At 66.8% G+C, this 21,281-nt stretch overlaps 3 protein-coding genes across 4 annotated transcripts in view; 2 read left to right on the top strand and 1 right to left on the bottom strand.

Annotated features, from left to right (window-relative positions):
• LOC130259482 (mitochondrial import inner membrane translocase subunit TIM16-like) overlaps positions 1–881 on the top strand; it is a 38,035-nt gene extending 37,154 nt beyond the window's left edge. For both annotated transcript variants that reach the window (XM_056503796.1, XM_056503795.1), the window contains one exon: positions 153–881. In XM_056503796.1, coding sequence (XP_056359771.1) covers positions 153–239 — 87 coding nt within the window. In that variant the 3' untranslated portion in view covers positions 240–881. The remainder of the gene's footprint in view (positions 1–152) is intronic.
• Positions 827–9,253, bottom strand: GLIS2 (GLIS family zinc finger 2). The gene is made up of 6 exons (XM_056503798.1): positions 9,003–9,253; positions 4,849–5,227; positions 4,279–4,455; positions 3,620–3,753; positions 2,945–3,063; positions 827–2,845 (listed from the first exon to the last, which is right to left on the bottom strand). Exons 2-6 carry the CDS (start codon positions 5,209–5,211, stop codon positions 2,058–2,060), a joined length of 1,581 nt encoding a protein of 526 aa, XP_056359773.1. The 5' UTR covers positions 5,212–5,227; positions 9,003–9,253; the 3' UTR covers positions 827–2,057.
• A 3,508-nt stretch (positions 9,254–12,761) lies between these two features.
• Positions 12,762–20,416, top strand: TFAP4 (transcription factor AP-4). The gene is made up of 7 exons (XM_056503651.1): positions 12,762–12,987; positions 16,235–16,400; positions 16,817–16,915; positions 17,351–17,521; positions 17,719–17,856; positions 18,803–18,961; positions 19,056–20,416. The coding sequence occupies exons 1-7, from the start codon at positions 12,899–12,901 to the stop codon at positions 19,248–19,250; spliced, it is 1,017 nt and encodes a 338-aa protein (XP_056359626.1). The 5' UTR covers positions 12,762–12,898; the 3' UTR covers positions 19,251–20,416.
• The last annotated feature ends 865 nt before the right edge of the window (positions 20,417–21,281 follow it).

Below are 21,281 nucleotides of genomic sequence, written 5' to 3'. Positions count from 1 at the left end.
AGCCATGGATGAGGCAGGGAGGGGAGGGGGCACCCCATCCCTGTGTCACCCACCCCTGCGTGTCACCCACCCCTGCGTGTGTGTCACCCACCCCTGCGTGTCACCCACCCCTGCGTGTCACCCACCCCTGTGTGTCGCCCTGTGTCCCGCAGGTGGTGAGAGCCAAGGAGCGGCTGGACGAGGAGCTGCGCATCCAGGCCAAGGGCGACAAGGAGAAGGGACGGAAAGCTGAGACGTGACTCCTGCCCCCCCTGCCCCCTGTGCCCCTCACCCTTAACTTATAGGTAGCTAATAAACGCCGTGTCCTCCAGCACCTGGCCTGGCTGCTCCACACCCGGGGAGGGAGCAGGGACCTGCCTGCCCTCGGCCCCTGCGAGGGGCTGCGTTTGCCCAGGGGAGGAGGAGGCGGTTGGGGAAGAAGGTTGTCCCCAGAGCACTGAGGCTGCCAGGGCTCAAAGGGCACTGGAGGAGGCTGCAGGAGCTATTTTTAGTGGGGAGGTTGGATACTCTTGGATTGAGTGCATGGCTACCTCTGGCTCCGTACCCTGGGAGTGCTGTGCCATTACCTTCTCCCGGTGTGGATGGCTGCGGGGTTGGGCTGAGGGGCTGTGAGGGGACACCCTGTGACTGTCCCCACCTGCAGCTCACCCCGCAGATGCTGGCAGGGCTTCACTGGTGCTGAGGCTGCCTGAGCAGGAGCGTGGGGACACGGCTGGGGGTCAGGCAGGGCCAGCCGTGCCCCCCAAGGTCACACCAGTCCCCCCCTACACCCCTCTGTCCCCAGCATGGGTTCCTTGCCATTACAACCATGGACTGAAACAGGAACTTACTTCAACTTCACTTTATTGTTTTCTTAATAAACTTCCTCTCCCCTGGACGAATATAGTGTTACAGTCGTTAGCTTATCTCGTACTTGTGCAGTCCATACACGCTACGCTAACAGCGATGGAGCCCAACAGGAGGAAAATAAAAACAACCCAGAAACTACGATAGAAAGGCACTTCGAGACCGTTAAAATACTGATGTCCTGGAATGTGCAACAACAAACCGACGAGGAGCGAGGAGACGTTTCACCGGCCGGGGCGGCCTGGTCGAGGGCCCGCGGCCATGCTGGGCTAGGGCAGCCGAGGGCAGGGAGACCGGCTCCCTGCGGGCACGGGGGCTCCTCCAGCGCGGGAGGGCAACACCGGGGAGACCCCCGGGGCTCGGAGCCAGCGGGACGATGTGTGTGACCCCCGGGGGGGGCTCCGAGTGCGCCCGTGCTGCGGCTGGGCGCGCTGCCCCAGGGCCGGGGCTCAGCGGGAGCATCCCGAGGAGCGGCCGGGTGCCCGCAGCCGGTGCCCGCGCTGCCCGCATGCGCTCGCGGTGTGGTTAGGTATGAACGTAGCTAGAGGGGGGCTGTGCCCCCGGCGAGCAGCACACGCGGCCGTGTGCCTTGTCACGGGAGGGCCGGGGAGGCGGCGGGACGGGAGAGGAGGAGGAGGCGGGCGGCAGGCCGGCAGTGCCCAGCCAGCTGGGCCCGGCACGGGGTGCCGTGGCTGCGGCACTGCCCGCGGCCCTGCCGGCCGTGCGGGGCTGGGATGGCACGGCCGGGCACGGCTCGGGGCTGCGGGAGCGGGCGGTTCCCCCGGCTGTCACCCCGCTGTCCGTGCGGCAGGAGCCCGGGGGCTGCAGCCCCCACAGCAGCACCGAGGCCTCGGGCAGGGAGACGCCGTGTCAGCGGGAGCAGGAGAGCCCAAGCGGGACCCTGTCGGAGCAGGGGGCTGGTCGAGAAATAAATAGCGGCGTATCCGGCTGCCCAGGGCCGGGGAGGGGCGGGGAAAGGGCAGGGGGACCCCCCTGTGCCCCACCTGCCCCCAGCATGGGGTCGCAGCCGGCTCCGGCCGCCGAGGGATTATTGCTTTTCTCAGAAGAGTCCGTTCTTCTTTCGTGACAGGTAAAAGCACGAGCGAGGCCCCGCCGGGGCTGCAGGGGGAGGAGGCGGCCGAGCCCCCCGTCCCCAGGGAGCGGGATCTGCCCACGGGGCCGGCGGCTGACCCCGGGCATCGTCGGACCCCTCAGTTGACAGCGGCGGGTTTGAGCAGCAGGGAGCCGGGGGGGATGAGCACCCAGCCGGGGGGCAGCGCCTCGGGGCTGCCCCCCGAGCTGACACCGGCCGAGAGGTCGAGCACGGCCCCCGGCAGCAGCGCCAGGCTCTCGGGGGGCACCCGCGGCCGCCCCGGCTCCGTCCTTTCGCCCCGCTCCTTGCGGCTCTCCAGCCCCTTGCCCGCCTTGGGCGGCCGCCCCTCGGCCCCGCCGCCCTTCTCCCCCTCGGCCTTGGCCCCGCCGGCCAGCAGCGACATGACGGGCAGCCCCAGCCCCGCCGCGAAGGGCGAGGGCAGCAGCGGGCTCTTGGCCAAGTTCAAGGGGCCGCCGTTGAGGGGCAGGACGGGCCCGGGCAGAGCGGGCAGCGCGCCCGCAGCCCCGCAGCCCAGGGCGCTGAGGTCGAGCGGTGCCGGTGCCAAAGGGATGGGCAGCGCCGGCAGCCCCGGCGGAGCGAAGAGCGCGGCGGGGTTGGGGATGACGAGCTGCGCCCCGTTAACGTACGGCACCTCCGCCGAGCCCAGGGGCGTTTTGGGAGGCGGGTGCACCTTGAGCATCTCCGGGTGCTCGGGGGACACAAAATGGCCGTGGGCTTTGATGTGCTTGCGGAGGGAGCTGGGGTCGGTGTAGCGCTTGTGGCAGCCCGGCATCTTGCAGGAGTAGGGCTTCTCCACGTAGTGGGTGCGGGTGTGCTTGAAGCGGTCGCTGGAGTTGGAGTAACGCTTGTTGCAGCCTTCGTAGGGGCAGATGTAGGGCTTCTCACCTGTGGGACAGCACCGGGTCTGCCAGGGGGCACCAGCCCTGCCGCGTCCCCCGTGTCCCCTGAGCTGCACGGTGAGGGCAGGGCGGGGGCTGCGCTGACCTGTGTGCGAGCGGTTGTGGATTTTCAGGTTCTCCAGGCGGGAGAAGCTCTTGTTGCAGGTGGGGCAGCGATGCGGCTTCTCGTTGGTGTGCGTCCGGATGTGGATCAGCATCTTGTACCTGCGGGGATTGGGGCAATCACAGAATCGTGGAATGGGTTGGGAAGACCTTAAAGTTTGTATCCTTCAAACCCCCCTGCCATGGGCAGGGACACCTTCCACTGTCCCAGGCTGCTCCAAGCCGTGTCCCAGCCTTGGGCACTGCCAGGAAACCAGGGGCAGCCACAGCTGCTCTGGGCACCCTGTGCCAGGACCTCTCCATCCTTAGAGGGAACAATTTCCACCCAGCATCCCATCTAAATTTCTCCTCTTTTAGTTTAAAACTGTTCACCCTTGTCCTATCACCATCTGCCCATGGAAGCATGAGGGAGGGAATGTTAGGGAGTGGGTCAGCCCTGATTTCCAGAGCAAGTCTTTGTCCCTGTGCCTTGGCTATGGGGTGAGACAACAGGGATATCCAGACCAGCACAGTCATCCAGCCCCCCCATGCCCTTGTACCCTGCATGAGAGGAAGGGAGGGAGAGAGGGACAGATAGAGCCTTCCCCTGCACATCCCTGCACATCCCCTGCCCTGCCCACAGCAGCCCCCCAGAGACCCCAGAGCCCCCCATGCCCACCTGGCATTGAAGCCCCTGCCATGGCGGGCACAGCCCTCCCAGTGGCAGCAGTACCCCGCGTCCTTCTCGGGTTTGACGTGGAAGTCGTTGACGTGGTCCACCAGGTCTTGCAGGAGGTCAAAGAACTGGTTGCACTGTGGGCAGGAGGCTGGGGGTGAGGGAGCCCAGCAGGGTGGGCACCAGGAGGGCCACTCCCCCATCATGGCCAGCACCTGCCCCCCATCCCATCCCATCCCATCCCATCCCATCCCATCCCATCCCATCCCATCCCATCCCATCCCATCCCATCCCATCCCATCCATCTCCCCCCATGTGCTGCAGCACCAGCATTTGGGGAAATGGAAATGGCTCCTTGCATGACCCCCAGCCCCAATATCACCTCCCAGCATCTCTGCACAGCACTCACCTCCCCACCACCACCTTTCCAGCCCCACTGTCCCTCCTTGGCCTCCCATAGCCCCAAAACTTGCCCATAGCCCCAAAGAGCTCTGCCATGGCCTTCCAGCCCCATGTCCTCTCCCCAGCCCCAAAATTCCCCTGCGTGCCCATCCTTGCAATGCCCATGTGGTCTCCCAGCTCCTCATCACCACCTCCACCCCCTCAAAGCTCCCACACACCCCCACCACAACCCCCCACAACCCCCAGCCCTCCCTGCTGACCTTGGACCAGCGGCAGACGAGCTGCTTGGGCAGGGGCAGCTCGGGGGGGAGCCGTTTCTCCTTGCTGGGGGGCAGGAAGGCAGTGGGGGGCAGGTGCAGGGCCCCCCCAGCCCCCAGCGGCAGGAAGAACTGGAAGGAGCTGGGGAGGCCATCGATGTAGCGCAGGGACTGGAAATCCTGGAGCAGAGCCCGGATGGAGGAATGGTGGGGGACAGGACCAAGCTGGATGGAGACCCCTCCCCGAGCCCTTCCAGAGATTCCTCCCAGCCCCTCAGGAATGCCAGAACCCCCCAGAGATCCTGCCCCTGAGGCACTCCCCAGAAACCCTCTAGATCTGCCAGCCCCCTCAGGGATCCCAAAACGCCCCAGAGACTCCCAGAGACCCCAACCAGACTTCCCAGGAGCCACCCCGGGGATACCTCTGGGGTCGGGGACCAGGGGGGCCAGGCAGGACATTGCCCCGGGCTGTGTGCACACCGGCAGCACCGGGCACGCTGCCGAGGTCGGGAGCGCCGTCCGGGCACAGTCCCCAGGCTGGGGACACCTCGGGGGGCCCACGGCCGTACTTACGTGTGGGGTGAGGGGGCCGGGCAGGTCCCCGCTGCCCTGGCGCTCAGGGGACAGCGAGGCACTGCCAGCCGGAGACTCCCCCCCGGAGCGGGGCGAGAGGCTGAGGTCCACCACCGGCACGGCGGCCGGGAAGCGTCCATCCCGCGGCTCCAGCAGCCTGGAGTGTCCCAGGAGCCCGGGGGACGGCGGGGCTGGCACGGCCCGGCGCCCCCCACGGCCGCCCCCTCGGCCATCCCCGGCCGGCGGGGTGTCCGGGCGCTGCGGAGCGCGGGGGCGAGGGCCGGAGGGGCCCCGCTTCTCGCGGGCAGCTCGCAGCTTGGAGATGCTCAGCTTGAGGTCCAGGGGCTCCTCCAGGGAATGCATGGTGCCGGGGTGGGCTCTGCGGGGGACAGCCAGGGGTCACTGCGGGGCTGGGGGGCACCGGTGTCACCCAGAGCATCGCCCCAGTCCGGCCCCATGGCAGTGCCCGGGCTGGAGGACACGCTGCTGGCACGGAGACCGTGCCGTCCCTTCCGGCCGCCCTGCCGCGGCCCCCTCCCGCAGCGGGCAAAGGGCAGGGCATGGCACCGGGCCCCCCCTCCACCCCGGCCCTTCGGTGTCCCCAGCGTGTCCTCTCCGTGTCGCCAGCACAGCCCTTTGGCCCATGACCAAACCTTGCCGGGGATTGCCAAATCCCCTGGGCACCCGCGGCGCTGGAGCTGTGGTGTCCCCATTCCTCCCCCCGCATCTGTTCATCCATCCATCCATCCATCCATCCATCCATCCATCCATCCATCCGTCTGTCTGTCAGTCCCCGCGGGCCTGCCCCAGCGAGGCCTTTCCCAGCGAGAGAGGAGGGCGGTGGCGGCCACCATCCCGGCGGTGACCCGGGCGGCCGAGCCCGCTGGCCCCAGCCCCGGAGGCGGCAGAGCTTCCTCCCCCGCCGGGGCCCCTTCCCCGCCGGCCAACGCCGCCGCCGCTGCCGGGGCCGAGCAGGGGCTGCCGGCCGCACGGCGTGGCACGGAACGGCACGGACCGGCACAGCACAATGCCACCCTCGCGGCTCGGCCGCCGCACATCTGGCGGGCAGCTGAGAACGGGCAGCTCGGTGCAGCGGTGAGCGGCCGAGCCGGAGCCGATGCCGTCCCCCGGCTGTGCCCCCGCGGCCACCCGCATCGCCCCGGGCAGGGTGGGGGCGGCCGAGGGGCCGTGTCGGGGGGCACGGCGCACCCAGCACACGTGGCAGCGGGGGGGCCCCTCCATCCCCACCCCGCCCCGGGGGGCCCGGCCCCCGCCCTGCCCCGCCGGAGGGGCCCCCCGCGCTGGCGGGGGTCCAGCCCGGCTCAGACGCTGAGGAATGCGGAGGAGCCGCGGGGGGCATGGGGCCCGGGCGGCGGGGCGGGGACCCCCCGCCTGCACCCCTGTGCTGGCCGAGGGGCCGGCCCCAGGGGGGGTTCCTGTGCCTGGCTCCCGGGGTGGGAGGAGCTGCCCCACAGCATCTCATCACCCTGAGCCGCCCCTGGCCGTGGGGTCAGCCCCCGAGCCGGGTCCCTCCTCTCCAGGAGGGCGGGGGGGGTCCCCGCCTGAGCATCCACCTCCTCCCACCGCTGTGGAGCTGCCCCACCTCAGCGTCCCATCTCCTGGGACTCGCTGAGCTTTCCCGGCCATGGGTCTGCCCACAGTGGGGCCCTTCCCCTCTGGGGGGGTCCTCACCCTGCGGGATGTGCCCGTGGGGTGTCCCCACTCTGAGCCCCGCCACGGTTCTCAGGCTCCAGCAATCCCCATGCGCCCCACAGCCTGGTGGCACGGCTCGGGGACAGACAGACACAGGGGCAGGAGCCCACAGCTGGGGTGTCGCAGCAGGACCCCGGCCCAGCGAGTGGGACAGGGTGCTGGCAGCCCCCCAGGCACGGTGGTCCCGCCGTGGGGCCGGGCAAGGCGTCACTGCTGGTGCCACCACGACGGTCGTGTCCTCGCGTCCCCAGCGTCGGGAGGTTGGGGGGTCCCGGTGCGGGCGGTGCTGGGTGGGGACCGCAGCCACCCCCGGCGGGATGGGTGGGAAAGGGGCCTCCAGCCGCTGACGCCAGGGCTCCCAGCGCGGCCGCGGGCGGGCGAGCAGGCGGCTGCCAAACCACGCGGCCTCGGGAAACCGGGCGCCGCGGGGGCCCCGCCGGGATGGGGACGGGGACAAGCCCTGCGGTGGCTTGGCCGGACGCCCCAGCACCTGCGGCCCCCGCGCGAGGCCCCTGCCCTCTCCTGCCTGTCCCTGCCTGCTCTCCCCCCATGGCCTCTCCTGCCCGCGCCAGGCGCTGCCAGCCCAGCCCCAGCCCAGCTTCCCCCCCGCCACACCAGTTCAAACCAGTCCGGAGCGGGGCTGGGCCCAGGGGCTTCCCAGTTCGGGTGGGGGCCGCTGGGATGGAGCCCGGGCGCGGGGGGAGCCCCCCCATCTCCAGCAGCCGGGCTGGGGTCCCCTGGGCCCCCCACACTGCCCGGCCGCCGGCACGGCTGGGGGACCCGGGGTGACCCCGGTGCAGCCGGCGGGGTGCCAGGTCTCCAGGCTGCTGGCATCGCCGGGGTGTCGTGTGTCCCCCCTGCAGCCCCAAACCCGCCAGGAATAGCACAGAGGGACCGCGGGGCAGAGGCTCCCGCGGCGCGGTGGGCTCGGGGACGGCGGCGGGGAGGGATGCCAGTGCCACCGCCGGGGGATGGTGACCCCGGGGCTCGGGGGGTGGGAGCGGTGCCAGCGCTGCAGGCAGGGCTCGGTCTCCGCCGCCGTGGCAATTGGCAGCGGCGGGCTGGCACCGCCGCGACGGGGGGCAGTCCCGGAGCCCCCCGTGCCAGGGCAGGGTGGGTGGGTTGGCAGGATGCGGGTCATTGTCCCCACGGCTGCTGGCAGGACACGGGCGCCCGTGGGACCCGCCATCGCTGCTTGTCCCACTGCAGATGGTGCTGGCACTGCTCACAATAGCCCACCGGGTTTGGGAGGGGTGGGGGGGGGGTCACATCCTGCTGGTAGCTCCATCTTGTCACTGTGGCCCTCCAGCACCCGTCACCCCACGCCAGCCGGGCTGACGGCAGCTGCCAAAGGTTTCCCCAGGAGTGGATATGGCTGTGCTCCCCGAGCTGAGGCCGGTGCCAAGGTTCCCCCCTTCCCGGGCGTGTGGGAGCAGTGGGGATCCTGGCAGAGGACTGACACCAGCCCGCTGCCACCCCGGGAGCAGCCCCACCAGCAGCAGGGCCCCTGCCACCCCTGCCTGGGGACACAGCTGGAGCAGGCGGGGACAGCAGCGGGGTGGTCCCCGGCAGCCAGCGGATCAGCACCCTGGGCGCGGCAGCATCCTGGGGATGGGGGCACACGGGGACCCTGCTTGGGGGAGGTGGTGACAGCAGGGTGACAAAGGCATGGGGAAGGGGAGGTGTCCACTGGCTGCAGGGTTTCTCCATGCTGGGCAGGGAACGAGCGCCTGCAGCAGCGCCTAGGGACATCGGGGACGATTTGTGGTCCCCGCTGCTGGCACCTCCGGGAGGGGGTCACACCGTCCTAGTCCCCAAATCACCCCGCAATGGCGCAGCCTGGGCTTGGCCACCCCACGCCTCAGCCCCACGAGGCCGTGGGATTGTCACCCCCCGTGGTGGGGACTGTCACTTCTCACGATGGGCATCGGGAGCCCCCCGCGAAGGGAACCGGGGTGACGGGTGGCTGCCGGGCGGTGGCACCGCCGGCGCGGGACCGGGATGGGGACGCCCTGCACCCCCCCCCCACCCAATGCCACCCCTTCTCCCGTCTCGCACCATGGGGACACCGGTGTGTCCCCGGAGGTGTCCGCAACCGGGCAGTGCCACCCAGCACGTCCCCGCCGCAGCCCCCGCCCCACGGCCAAGGTCAGGACACCCGCCGGGGGTGCGGGGGGACGGCGGGTGACGGTCACCCCCCCCGGCACCCAGCGGGCAGCGGGGAAGTCCCCTCTCCTCATCTCCCTCGGGGGTGCGGCGGGGCCGCATCCCCCCGACCCGCTCCCTGGGCGGGGGGGCTGGGGCTGCAGGTGCCAAGGGACCCCCGCACCCCCGGGGGTGGCGAGGAAGGGGCTCCTCGGAGGGTCCCCCCTCCCCCCGGCGGTGGCAGCATCCTCCTCATCGTCCTCCTCCCCTGCGCGGTGCCCGGAGCGCGATCGTACCTGCGGCGGGGGCTCAGCGCCGGGCGGGAAGCGGGGCGGGGTGCGGGGCTCGGCGGAGCGGGGCCCCCCGGGGCCGGTGCCGGGGCCGGTGCGGGGCGGCCGGGCCGCTCCGCCACATCCGCAGGGGCTGGGGGCGGGGGTGGCGGCGGCGGGGCTGGGCCCCCCCTGCCCGGTCCCGGGGGCGGCGGCGGGGCGGGGGCTCTGCCCGCCGTGATTTATGGCCGCCCCGCACCGAGCGGCCCGGCCCCGGCTGCGGGCGGCGCTGGGCGGGGGCGGGGGCGGCCCCTCCCCGCCCCCGCGGGGGGCACCGGGGGGCACCGAGCCCCGCCCCGGGGGGGGGGGGGGGGACCCGCCACCCCCCCGCACAAGGTCACCCCGCCGCTGCGGCAGGGCCGACCCCCCTCCCCCGCGTGTCCCCTTCCCCCCACACTCCCCCCGGGGACGTGGCGGGGCGGGGGGCGGCACCCACCGGAGCCCCCACCCCGTACCGGGGCGGCTCACGGGGGGGGAGCGTGGGGGTCACACCGGGGAAATGGGGGCTGGGGGGGATCCCCCTCCCCGCAGGAGCGGCGCCGCCCGCCCGTCGCGTGACGTCACAGAGCGGGGCTGGCGTCACGCCTGGCGGGGGCCCCCGCATGACGTCACCGGCGGGGGGGCTGTCCCGGGGCCGCGGCTCCTTCCGGCGGCAGGATGTGGCGGGGCCGGCCCGGATGCTGCAGCCGCGCCGGGGGGGTCCCTCCCCCGGGGCCCACGCGGGTGGCTGGGCACACCCCACCCGTGATTTTATTTTGGGGGCGGAATGTCGCTGCGGTGTCCCCCCGCAATGGGGGGGCTGGGGGGGACACACAACATTGCCCCTCGCGTTTTTTGTTTGTTTTTGCGGTTAAATCTGCAGTGTCTCCAGCAGCGCCGCTGTGAAAGGGAGGACACGCGGGGGGGACAGCACTGTCCCAGGCGGGTGGCTGAAGTCACACCCCACAAAACACCCGTGGTTGTTTTGTTTTCGTTTTTTTCGTTTTTTTTTTTTGCAGGGGGAGATGCGGTGTCCTCCCTACGAAAGGGAGGGACACACGGGGAGGAAGCGCTGTTCCATGCGGACTTTCGGGGTGGAGAGGGAGCTGCTGTGTCCCCAACATCCCACAAAAGGTGGGACGCGAGTGAGGGGCAGAATTGTCTCACGCGGTCACTTGAAACCCCATCCCACCCGCAGTTTGGGGTTTTTTGTGGGGGCGTGGCGGGACAGAGCTGCTGTGTCCCCAAGAGCCCCGCAGCAGAACGGGGGACACGAATGGAGGGATAGTTCTGCTCCACACAGGCGGCTGAAGCCACATCCTCCCGTGGTTTGGGGGGTTTTTGTGGGGGGGCCGCTGTGTCCCCACCATCCCCGCCGCACGCAGGGGAGACGCGGGAGGGCAGCACCGTTCCACGCGGGTGACCGAAATCCCACCCTCCCCGCGGGATTTCCTGCGGGAGGGGGAGAAGCCGTTGTGTCCCCGATAGGAGGGAGGGGACGCGGTGGTCCCCGCGCCGTGGGGGGACGCGCAGCCCCGCGGAGAGGCCCCTGCGGGGGCCGGGCAGGGGCCCAGGGGACACCCGGCAGAACCTGTCCTGCAGCTCCGGCGGGCCGGCTGTGCGAGGGGGAGGGCTGAGCCCACCCTGCTCCGCAGCGCCGGGTCCTGCCCCTCCAGGGCACAGCCCACCCCCAGGACCCCCTGGCGATCCCGCTCCGGTGGCCCTGGACCCACGGCGGCAGCGCTGGGGGGCTGTGGGGGAGGTCACCTGCCTCAGGTAGGTCCCTCAGGTACCACATGGCTCCTGCCAGCCCCCACATCTTTCTGCCACCTCCACAGCCCACCACAGCCCCTATCATCCCCCCCATCCCCCAGAACCCCTCTGCCAGCTCCCCAGAAGTCCCCCCCAAACCTTCCTGCCAGCCACATGAACCTGTCACCCCCAAAACCATGAACCCCCACCCGGAGCCCCTGTGCCCCCCACCCCCCCTGTGAGCTCCAGGCCCCTGCAGCCCCAACCCCCCTGCCAGGCCCTTCAGCCCCCTGCCAGACCCCAGACCCTCCCAGCAGTTCTCGAGTCCCCTGCCAGCTTTCAGAGCCACTCCATCAGCCCCAGAGCCCCCCATCGGATCCTCAAGCCCCCTGACAGCCCCCAGCCCTCCCATCAACTCCCCAAGCTCCTCATCAGCTCCCAGAACCCTTCATCAGCCCTCAGGATGCCTCTGCCAGCCATGGGATCCCCGTCACCCCCAACTCCCTGAGCCCTGTGACACACCCAAGGCTGCTGTGACCCCCCTCCCCCCCAGCCAGCCCCCTGAGCCCCCCAGAATCCAGACCCTGCTGGAAACAGGGATGGGATGGGAAGGGATTCAGATTGAATGGAAAAGGATGGGACAGGACTAGGATAGGCCCGGGTGGGGTAGGACAGGATGGGGTGGGGATTAGGTGGGATGGGATGGAGATAGGGTAGAATGGGGTGGGACAAACTGGATGTAGGAGAGGATTGGATGGGGACAGGATAGGAAGGGATAAAATGGAATAGGGACAAGGCAGGTCAGGATGGGGTAGGATGGGGTAAGATAGGGTAGAGCAGATGAGGTAGGATGGGGAAAAGGCAGGATAGGATGGAAGCAGGATGGGATGGGATGGGATGGGATGATATGATGTGGACAGGGTCAGATGAGGTTGGACAGGAAGGGATAGGATTAGATGGGACTGGAACAAGACAGGTCAGGATACCATGGGATAGGATAGGATAGGATAGGATAGGATAGGATAGGATAGGATAGGATAGGATAGGATAGGATAGGATAGGATAGGATAGGATAGGATAGGATAGGATAGGATAGGATGAAGAGGAGGCAGATCAGAATGGGCTGAGATAGAATTGGATGGGATAGGATAGGATTGGATTAGATTGGATTGGATTGAATTGGATGAGTTAAGATGGAGAGAGGATAGGGTATGATGGGAATGGGATAGGGACAAGTCAGGTCTGGGTAGGATGGCATTGGACTAGGACAAGATGGGATGAGGATAGGATGGGATAGAGACAAGACAGGTCAGGATGGGCTAGGGTAGAGGAGGGGAGGACAGAGCTATGGCAAGATGGGCTGGGATGAGGTGGGATGGGGAGAGGTCACATTGAGATAGGATGAGATAGGGTCACGACAGGTGATGGGATGGAACTAGATGCAGGATGGAATGATGTAGGGTGGAATGGACACAGGATAGGATAGGGTAGGATGGGATGGAGCTAGGTCAGGATAGAATGAGGTGTCATGGGATGAGGACAGGTCAGGATAGGATAGGATAGGATAGGATAGGATAGGATAGGATAGGATAGGATAGGATAGGATAGGATAGGATAGGATAGGAGTGGCATGGGGACAGTTTAGGATGGTACAGGGTGGGCTGGGTTGGGGACAGGGCAGGATGAGGGTAGGATGGGACAGAGTGGGATAGGACAGACTGGGATAGGATAGAGTGGGGTAGGATAGAGTAGCACGGGATAGAGTAGAATAGGATGGAGGCAGGTCAGGAGGCGACGCGGTGTGACGGGCCGGTGCCAGCACGGGTCGGTACCGTCCCGGCCGCTCCAGTCGCCCCCCGCCCCGCCGCGTCCCGCCGCCGTGTCCCGGTGCCGCTCCGGCCGCGCCGCGGCCCCTCCCGCCGCCTTTGTTTACGCGGGGCCGGTGCGGGGCGGGGGCGGCGCCGGGCGGGCGGGGGCGGGCGGGGGAGCGGCGGCGGCGGCGGGCGGGAGCCGCGCTCGCTCCAGCTGTTTCCCGCCTTGGGCCGCGGGCAGAGGCCGGAGCCGGGCCGGGAGGGGCTGAACCGGGCCGGGACGAGCCGGGCTGGGCTGAACCGGGCCCCCCGCCCCCCGTTATGGAGTACTTCATGGTGCCGGCCCCCAAGGTGCCGGCCCTGCAGCACTTCAGGAAATCCGAGAAGGAGGTCATCGGCGGGCTCTGCAGGTGTGGGGGGGGCGCCGGGAGATTCCCGGGCTCGGGGGGTCTCGGGAGGACCGGGGGGGGATGGCGGGGAAGGGGGGAGCGGAGAGCGGGGGGCAGCGGCGCGGCGGCCGCGGCCCCACCGGCCGCACGTGGTCCCGGCCGCGCACATGGGACCGGCGGCCGCGCGTGGCCCGGGCGGGGAGCGCCGCGCCCGCACCCCCGGCAGGGCCCGCGGCGGCGGCGGGGCGCGCCCGGGGCGGGGGGCGCGGGGCGCGGGTCCGGGGGGCGCGGGGGTGTGTGTGTGTTTACCGCCGGGCCTGGCCGTGACTCTGCAGCCGCCCGGAGGAGGCGGGTCGCGGCCGGGGCTGCCGGGACATGTAGTGCGGGAGCGGCGGCACAAAGCCCGCGGACACGCGGGGAGCCCCGGCGGGCGGGGGGGCGCGGCCGGGGGGCTCGGCGGGGACCGGCGGGCGGCGGGAGGGGGGCGCGGGCCCCGAGCTCCCCCCCAGCCTCCCCGGGCCTGGAGCTCCCGCCCCCGGCAGCGCCGAGCCCCCGCCGTGGGGCGGCCCGAGCCGCCGGGCCCCGGTGTCCCCACGGCACGTGTTGGGGGCCCGACCCTCGGGGCGCTGCCCCGCGGCGGGGGGGCTCCGTCCCGGCCATCCCGGGCAGTGGCCGCACCTGAGCCCCCCCGGAGGTGCCGCGGTGGGGCAGCGACCCAGGGCGGGGGGGCGGCTGCGCGGGGGTCCCTGGCGCTGGTCACTGCGGGGCCGTGGGCCGGGAGCTGCCTGCATGGGCGCGGGGATGCGGCCGTCCCGCCCGAGGTTGGGGCTGCGCGGCCCCACGCTGACCCGGCACGGGGCAGAGCTCGGGGAGCAGCAGCCTTCCCTCCCACCGCCCCGAGCTCGGGGACCCCCTGCCCGGAGCTCAGACCGCTGGGTGACACTCAGCCTGCAAGCTCGGGGTGCTGGGGGACACCTGCCTGTGAGCTGGGGGTGCTGGGGACACTTGGCTGTACCCTGCTTGTACACTCAGTTATACCCTGACCCTGTAAGCTTGGAAGTGTCCTTCATGGAAGGATGGAGATGCCCTGCCTGTGAACTTGGTGATGCCCTGCCTGCAAGTTGGGGAACACCCTACCTGTGACCTCAAGGAGCTTGAGGACACCCTGCCCACGTGGCCGTGCCAGCACAGCCACGGCACAGGTTGTGATCACTGTTGGACATGAGTGGACAGCAGGGCATCTGCCATGGGCCTTGTGCCTGGCTCCAACACCCACGTGGGTTTGTTTCCCTCGAGGTCCAGGTGAGAGAAATGTCCTTCCCAGCATGGGAAGGACCAAATTCTGCTCGCCACAGCACCAGCACCAAGCTGGAGACACTCCAGGGGCTCCAGTGGGTGCCACCTGCTCCCCCTGCTTCTGTGCCGCCCTGGCCATGCTGGGTATCTGAATCCCTGGGTTTTTGCCCTTTCTGCATTTTGCTGTCACTTCTCAGGTCTCTTCCCAGGAAGAGCAGCTGGGGCAGGTTGCAGGAGGTCTGCCGGTGAGGAAGCAGGCTCTTCCTCCTTTCCCAGTATTTAAGAAACCACTTCCGCGCTGCCCAGTCCTGGGCCTCTCCATCCCATCACCCTTAAGTGTCTGGTGGTCCAACATCCTGGAGCAGTGCTCCAGCCACCTCCTTACCCCAAGAGGGACAATGTCTCCAAGACCTGCAGGGTTTGATGTGTTTTGGGGAGAAGTTTGGGGCTGGAGCAGGGAGGTGGGTGACAGCCACCACCAGATGGGAGCCCTGTGCCACAATCCTACTGCAAGCAGCTCTTGGTCCATGCAGCAGAGGCTGCTCCAAGGGAGAGGGGCAGACCCCTGGGCACCCATCCCAGCTCCACACCCCCAGGACTGCATGTGAGGGAGCCAGTGCAGTGGGTGCTTGGTACTGGGATATTGCCCCAGAGGTTGGGGGCAAATGTCTTTCTGGCCCCCCTGGGCTGAGCTGGGTCCTTCCTCATCCCCTTGGGATCCTTTCCTATACCTCTAGGATGAGCAGGGATCCTTCTCCATCCTTCTAGCGTAATCTGGTATCTTTCCCTATCTGCTTGGGATGAGCTGAGATACTTTTCTCTGTCTTGCTGGGCACAGCTGGGATCCTCCCCCGTGCCCTTGGACAGAGCTGGAATTCATCCCCTTCTTAGGCTGGGTGAGGATCCTTTCCCATCCCTCTGGGATGAGCTGGGTCTTCCCCCATCCCTGTGTATCTTGGATGAGTTGTGGTGCATCCCCCAGCTGCAGCAGGCAGGGATGAGTGGCCTGAGAGTCTCTGGTCACAGCCTGGGCACACGGTGGTGCTGCACGTATCCTCTAGATCCCTGCGCTCCCAAATCCCTGTGGCTCCTCTGTGGAGGGCACTGAGGGCAGGATGCTGGGCTTTGCTTCTCAGCCTGGCTCTGGCAGTGCTCTGGGAGGAATGTTGCCATCTCCCCGTCCCGGAGCCGCCGGGCACCTGGCTGGAGCCCGTCTTATCTCTCCTGCTGCCGCCGGCCCAGCTCCTGTTTAGTCTCTGGTGCCTCGCAGCATCCCCGGCGCCAGCGGGTGCTGGGCGCCTGCCTCTGGGGAGAGCTGGCACGGGGTGATCCAAAACCTCTGCCCTGCTTTCCTCGGGGGTGTGGGTGAAGCTGGACCCCACGGGAGCGGGCTCTGCTCAGGTCTGGTGCTCTGGACCTGTTGGTTGCCCGGATCCCTCGCCCTCCACGCCGGCATCATCGCCGGCTCCAGGAGGCATTTCCCCGCCCATCTGCGGGGCAAGGGCGTGGGGGGCGAGGAGGCAGCGGCAGGAAGCAGGCAGGAGCTGCGGCTTGGGGTGGGACGGGGGCTTCTCTGCTGGGAGCTGTCATCTGGAAGCCATCAGCGGGGCGGGAGGGAGGGAGCCGCCTTCCCGCGGCCACACACGCGGGCTGGCCCCGCGGGGACACAGCCGGCCAGCCCGCAGCTCCCTCCCCACCTGGGGGTCCCTGTCTCCCCTCACCCAGGCTGGGCCCTGGGCAGTGTCTGAGCCCAGTGGGGCTGCAGCAGAGCCAGTGCTCAGCCAATGCATCCCCCCAGGCTCTGGACACAGGGCTGCAGCAACCCACCCACCTGCTTCAGCGATTCCCAGCACTGCAGCCATCGTCCCCTCTGTGTTACCCGTCCCTTTGGTGGCTTGGAACCATCATTGCAGAGCAAGGGGGCATGCAGGGGTGCAGCCCCCTCCTCCCTAACCCTGGGTCTCTCTCACAGCTTGGCCAACATCCCGTTGACTCCGGAGACCCAGCGGGACCAGGAGCGGCGGATACGCAGGGAAATCGCCAACAGCAACGAGAGACGGCGGATGCAGAGCATCAATGCTGGCTTCCAGTCCCTGAAAACCCTCATCCCACACACGGATGGGGAGAAGCTCAGCAAGGTGAGCAGGATGCACGGTGCTGGTGCTGCACGTGGAGGGGCTGAAAGTGGAGTTGGGGGTATTTGGGTGTTAATTCAGTGATGGAGCTCTCTCCTGGGGAGGTTTCCCTGCAGGAGTGGGTGTGCATTCCCAGCCCGGTGTCCTGGAGTGGGCTGGGAGTGTGTGACAGCCCCCAGTGCCCAGGGAGCAGGGTGACACGTTCCTGAGTGAGGAGGGGAGTGGGGTGAGAAGGAGCTTCCCAAGGTGGGTGAATTGGAGGGTTTCACCATGGTGGAAATCCCAGGGGAAACCTGGGGTGAAGCCCACTCTGGGAGGAGACACCAGGGACAGCAAGGAGCAGTGCTGCTTGCAGAGCTCATCAAGGGGAGGACACTGGGGTCCCCTGCCTCAGCATGTCCCTCCTGGCTCCCCCACAGGCAGCCATCCTCCAGCAGACAGCCGAGTACATCTTCTCCCTGGAGCAGGAAAAGACTCGGCTACTGCAGCAGAACACCCAGCTCAAGCGGTTCATCCAGGTATTGCCCCAGGGATGGGACAGGAGGGGATGGGACAATCCTGGCTGGCCAGGGTGGGGATATCATTGCAGTTCCTTGGGCTCAGGGTGGGACCCTCTACTCTGCTCAGCCAGAGAGTGGAGATGTTTCCCTTCCCCTGGCAGGGCAGGGAGCCCCAGTTCAGCCTGGCATCTCTTACGTGGCAGGGGGAGAAAGGTTGGGGTCCCATTTTCCGTTATTTCCACCCATTTGGGGTGTTGGGGATGAACTGCCCTGGATGTCACAGTGTGAGAATCAGATTGGCACAGGCAGGAGCCCATCTGTCCCCAAGCATCAAGCACAACCCCAGGTAGATCCTTTCCTGCATGGAGCTGTGGTGGGGAGTGACATCTGTCTGGATGGCAGGGACAGCATCCGTGCCAGCTCCCTGTCCCTGACACCACATTCCCACGGCAGGAATTCAGTGGCTCCTCCCCGAAACGGCGACGGGCAGAGGACAAGGACGAGGGGATTGGCTCCCCGGACATCTGGGAGGACGAGAAGGCCGAGGATCTGCGTCGGGAGATGATCGAGCTCCGGCAGCAGCTGGACAAGGAGCGCTCGGTCCGCATGATGCTGGAGGAGCAGGTGAGGCCTGGTGCCTTCTTGCAGCCTCTGCCATGTCCCCAGGACCCCCAGCAGTGCTCTGGGGTCACTCAACACCTGTTCTGGACGTTGCTACTCCGTGCTCATCCGGGGCTTCCTGGCTCCCACTGAGGGGACAGCTGGGGTTCAGTGGGGCCGTACTGGACTCCCCACTGATGTTGGGGTTCCCTGGCCCGCAGGTTCGCTCCCTGGAGGCCCACATGTACCCTGAGAAGCTGAAGGTGATTGCTCAGCAGGTGCAGCTCCAGCAGCAGCAGGAGCAGGTGAGGTTGCTGCACCAGGAGAAACTCGAGCGTGAGCAGCAGATCCGAACCCAGGTGAGTGCACCCCAGACACCCCCAGGTACTGAAACGTGGGGGTTGATTTTGTGATGGGCTTGGCACCTCCTGTGGGCACTGATAACCCAGCAAAGCTCTCACTCTTAGTGATTTGGGAAAGGGGTGGCCCAAAGCCCCCCCAGTGCTTGGGGCTGTGCTTGGGGGCACCCTGTATTTCAGGGAGGGACTGGATTGGACCACCCGTGGTGGCTTCCAGGTGGCTCCCTTCCCTGGCACAGAAGGGTTTGTACAGGGAAGGTCACTTGTTGCCAGAGAGGGTCTCATCTCAGGGGCTTCACCTTTCTCTGTGTGACTCCCACTGCATTCCAGGGATCCCCAAACCACTCCCTGCCACCCAGCAGGCTGGGAAAGGGGAGTGTCAGGCTGGCAGGCCGTGGGGATGGGCACCTTCAGCCTTTCCCTCGAGACTGCTGGATTTGCCAGTGGTGCAGGGAGGAGATGAGTGCTGTGCCAGCACAGGTCCCTGTGCACTGTCGCCCTCGAGCCCAGCCCAAGGCCATGCCACTCCAGGAGCTTCAAAGGGAGGAGCAGCAGCTTCTTCCCCGCTCCTTGGGCTTCAGCAGAGCCGTGTCCCTGCAGGGTCCCTGCTGGCCGCCTCCCGGGGAAGTTCAGCCTATTTTTAGGTGAACTCTCCATAGCCTCCTGCTAGGGAGGATCTTCCCATCCGCTGCTCAAACGAGGGGTGGGGGGAATTCCTGGCCACGCAGGGGCTGGCACTTGCCTCTCCTGGCTTCACAGCCCAAATCACTGCCCTTTGGGATGCGGGGAATCTTTCATGTTCCACTCTGCAAAGCTGAGGTGGCAGCAGCTTTCAGCTGGCATCCACTGGGATGGAGAGCTGGAGCAGCCGAGTGAGCTGGCAGCGTTCTCCCCACGCCGCCGTGCCTCGCTCCCTGCTCACCCAGGGCTCCCCTTCTGTCCCCAGCTCCTGCCATCACACGCTCCCCCAGCGCCCACCCACCACCCCACCGTGATCGTTCCAGCGCCGCCTCCCTCCCATCATGTCACCGTGGTCACCATGGGCCCGTCCTCGGTCATCAACACGGTCTCCACGTCCCGGCAAAACCTGGACACCATCGTTCAGGTGAGCTGGGGAGCGGCGGGGGTTTGGCAGTGGGGGCTCAGGGGGGTCCCTACGCCCCGGGATGGGTCCTGACAGCCGCTGTGTGCCCGGGCAGGCCATCCAGCACATCGAGGGCACGCAGGAGAAGCAGCTGCAGGAAGAGGAGCAGAGACGCGCCGTCATCGTCACCCCCGCGCGCGCCTGCCCCGAGCCCTCCGCCTCCGACACCGCCTCCGACACCGAGGGCAACGACAGTGACTCCATGGACCAGAGCAAAGAGGAGCCCTCGGGGGACGGGGAGCTGCCCTGACACCCCCCAGCAGCTGGGGAGGAGAGCCAGGGTGGGGGGGAACGTCAGAGAATATGCTGAAATTTTTAAAAAATACAACGCGATTTGGGTCTCTTTTATGACCTTTTTCCAATACTGTAAAGCAGAGCGTTAGAGGCAGGCAAAGGTCACCCTTCAGCTCTCAGGGGGGCGGGGGGCTTTGGGGTGGCTGCAGTGGGGCCCAGGGGGCTCGGGGCATGGTGGGGGGCATTTGGGGTGGGGGTCACAGCCCCCCACCCCAGTTTATCACCCCCCACCCGCCTGCCCGCAGGGAACCCTGCCAAGCTGGCAGCAGCCCTGCTGTTCCTGGTGGTGTTCCCTTGGGACAGGCCTTTGGTTGGGATCTTAATTTTGTTTTTTCCTTCTCTTGTGTTTTATTTTTTTCTTTTAATTAAATGTTCGTTTTTAAGCAGGGGGGAGATGCCAAGTGACGTGGCAGCAAAGGCAGGACAGGGATCCCTGACTTCGGGGTACCACCATGGCTCCTGCACCCCACATGGGGCAGGGAAAACCCCCTTGGAGAGTAAAATAATCCTGGCATGATGCCACTGGAGCACGGTGGGAGGGCTGGCATGTACCACCCCTCCGTGGCATTTCCAACACCCACCTCCTTGGCACAGGGCTGGCAGGTTGGGGGCTGATTTTTATACCCCATCCCTGTCCCCGTGCCCATCCCTGTCCCGCCACCCCGTTCCCATCCCTCCTTTAAGCACTTAACCTGGTTTGTGGGGTCTGTCAGCTCTGAAGAGCTTTTCTATTTCGTGATTGTGTCGCTTGGGTCTGTTGTGGCGGGTGGGGGGTCCCTGTTTTGTGCGTCCCCCCCTCGCCCTGCTGCCCCCCACCCAGCTGTAGGGTTTTAGGCCAGTCGTGTGTAGAGCCTCGGTGGTATTCAGTAGGTTCCCCCCCAGCTGCAGCTGTTTCTCGGTTCCTTTCCCCTATTTTTTTTTTTGTTTTTTTTTTTTTTGTTTATTTCATTTTTGTTTTGGTTGTTTTTTTTTTTTTTTTTTTTTTTTGTATTTTTTTTACAATTTTCAGGTCTTTGTGTTGATTGAGAAGCTATTCTATTTTGTTAAGAAAGTTGAAAAAAAAAAGAGGCTCGTGCCTTTGTAAAGAAACAAAATAAAGTTTGTACTTGGTTTTTTAGAAGCTCTGTGCTGGCATTAACGTTTGTGGGGACGGGGATGGATCCCACCTTGATGGACACTGGTCCCTCTGGGGGCTCCTGGGGAGGGCAGGGAGTGCTGCCTGCACTGGGAATCACGGCAGGAGGCAAAGGCAGAGGATGCTGGCCCTGGTGTGGGTCCTGCTGAGCCAGGCTGTGTTTAAAGGCTCAGCCCTGCCAGTGCTGCCCACACCTGATGAGAACATCAGGGCTCAGCTCAGTGCTGGGATGGAGGTGGGGGGGCATCTGGAGCCAGGGGGAACCTGGAGTCAGACTTGGTGCCCTCTTTCCATAAGAGTGGGGGCACTCATCTCTCTCCATGTTTTTTGGGGGGAGGCACCCCTCTTTTCCATGGAGTATCCACCTCTCAGCATCCCCCCATGGCTGTGGGTCCCTCCCACTGGTCCTCCACTCCATGGCCATCCATGGTGTCCAGCCAAGGGCTGGCCTTTCTGCCTGTTCTGATCCATCCTCCCCCACCCCCTATTCCACACCACTGCCTCCTTCCCACCCCTCATCTTGGATTCAGGGGCTCCCCCTGCTCCCACTCTTGGGGAATTGTTGTTTGCCCCCTTCCCCGAGAAAAAGCTGGGTCACAGCCCCCCAGAATGGCTCCTGCACTGGTGGAGCCCAGGGGTCACTCTGCCATGGCCAGGCCTTGGGGACAGCGCTGGGAGCTGTTCTGTACAAGCAGTGGTGCCAGGTGCTGGTGACATCGTGCCCTGTGCCACGCTGCCAGTGCAGTGCAGCGGGGACACCACCAGGGTGGAAGAAACATGGAACACCCTGTTTCCTTTGGCGTGTATGGCATTACCAGGAGCTGGTGACCCGTGGTGGCTGGAGGGGACATC

Source organism: Oenanthe melanoleuca, chromosome 14 (assembly GCF_029582105.1).
Source record: "Oenanthe melanoleuca isolate GR-GAL-2019-014 chromosome 14, OMel1.0, whole genome shotgun sequence".
Taxonomy (NCBI): Eukaryota; Metazoa; Chordata; class Aves; order Passeriformes; family Muscicapidae; genus Oenanthe; species Oenanthe melanoleuca.
Note: the sequence above shows the minus strand (reverse complement) of the source record. Positions and strands in the feature narration are given on the sequence as shown.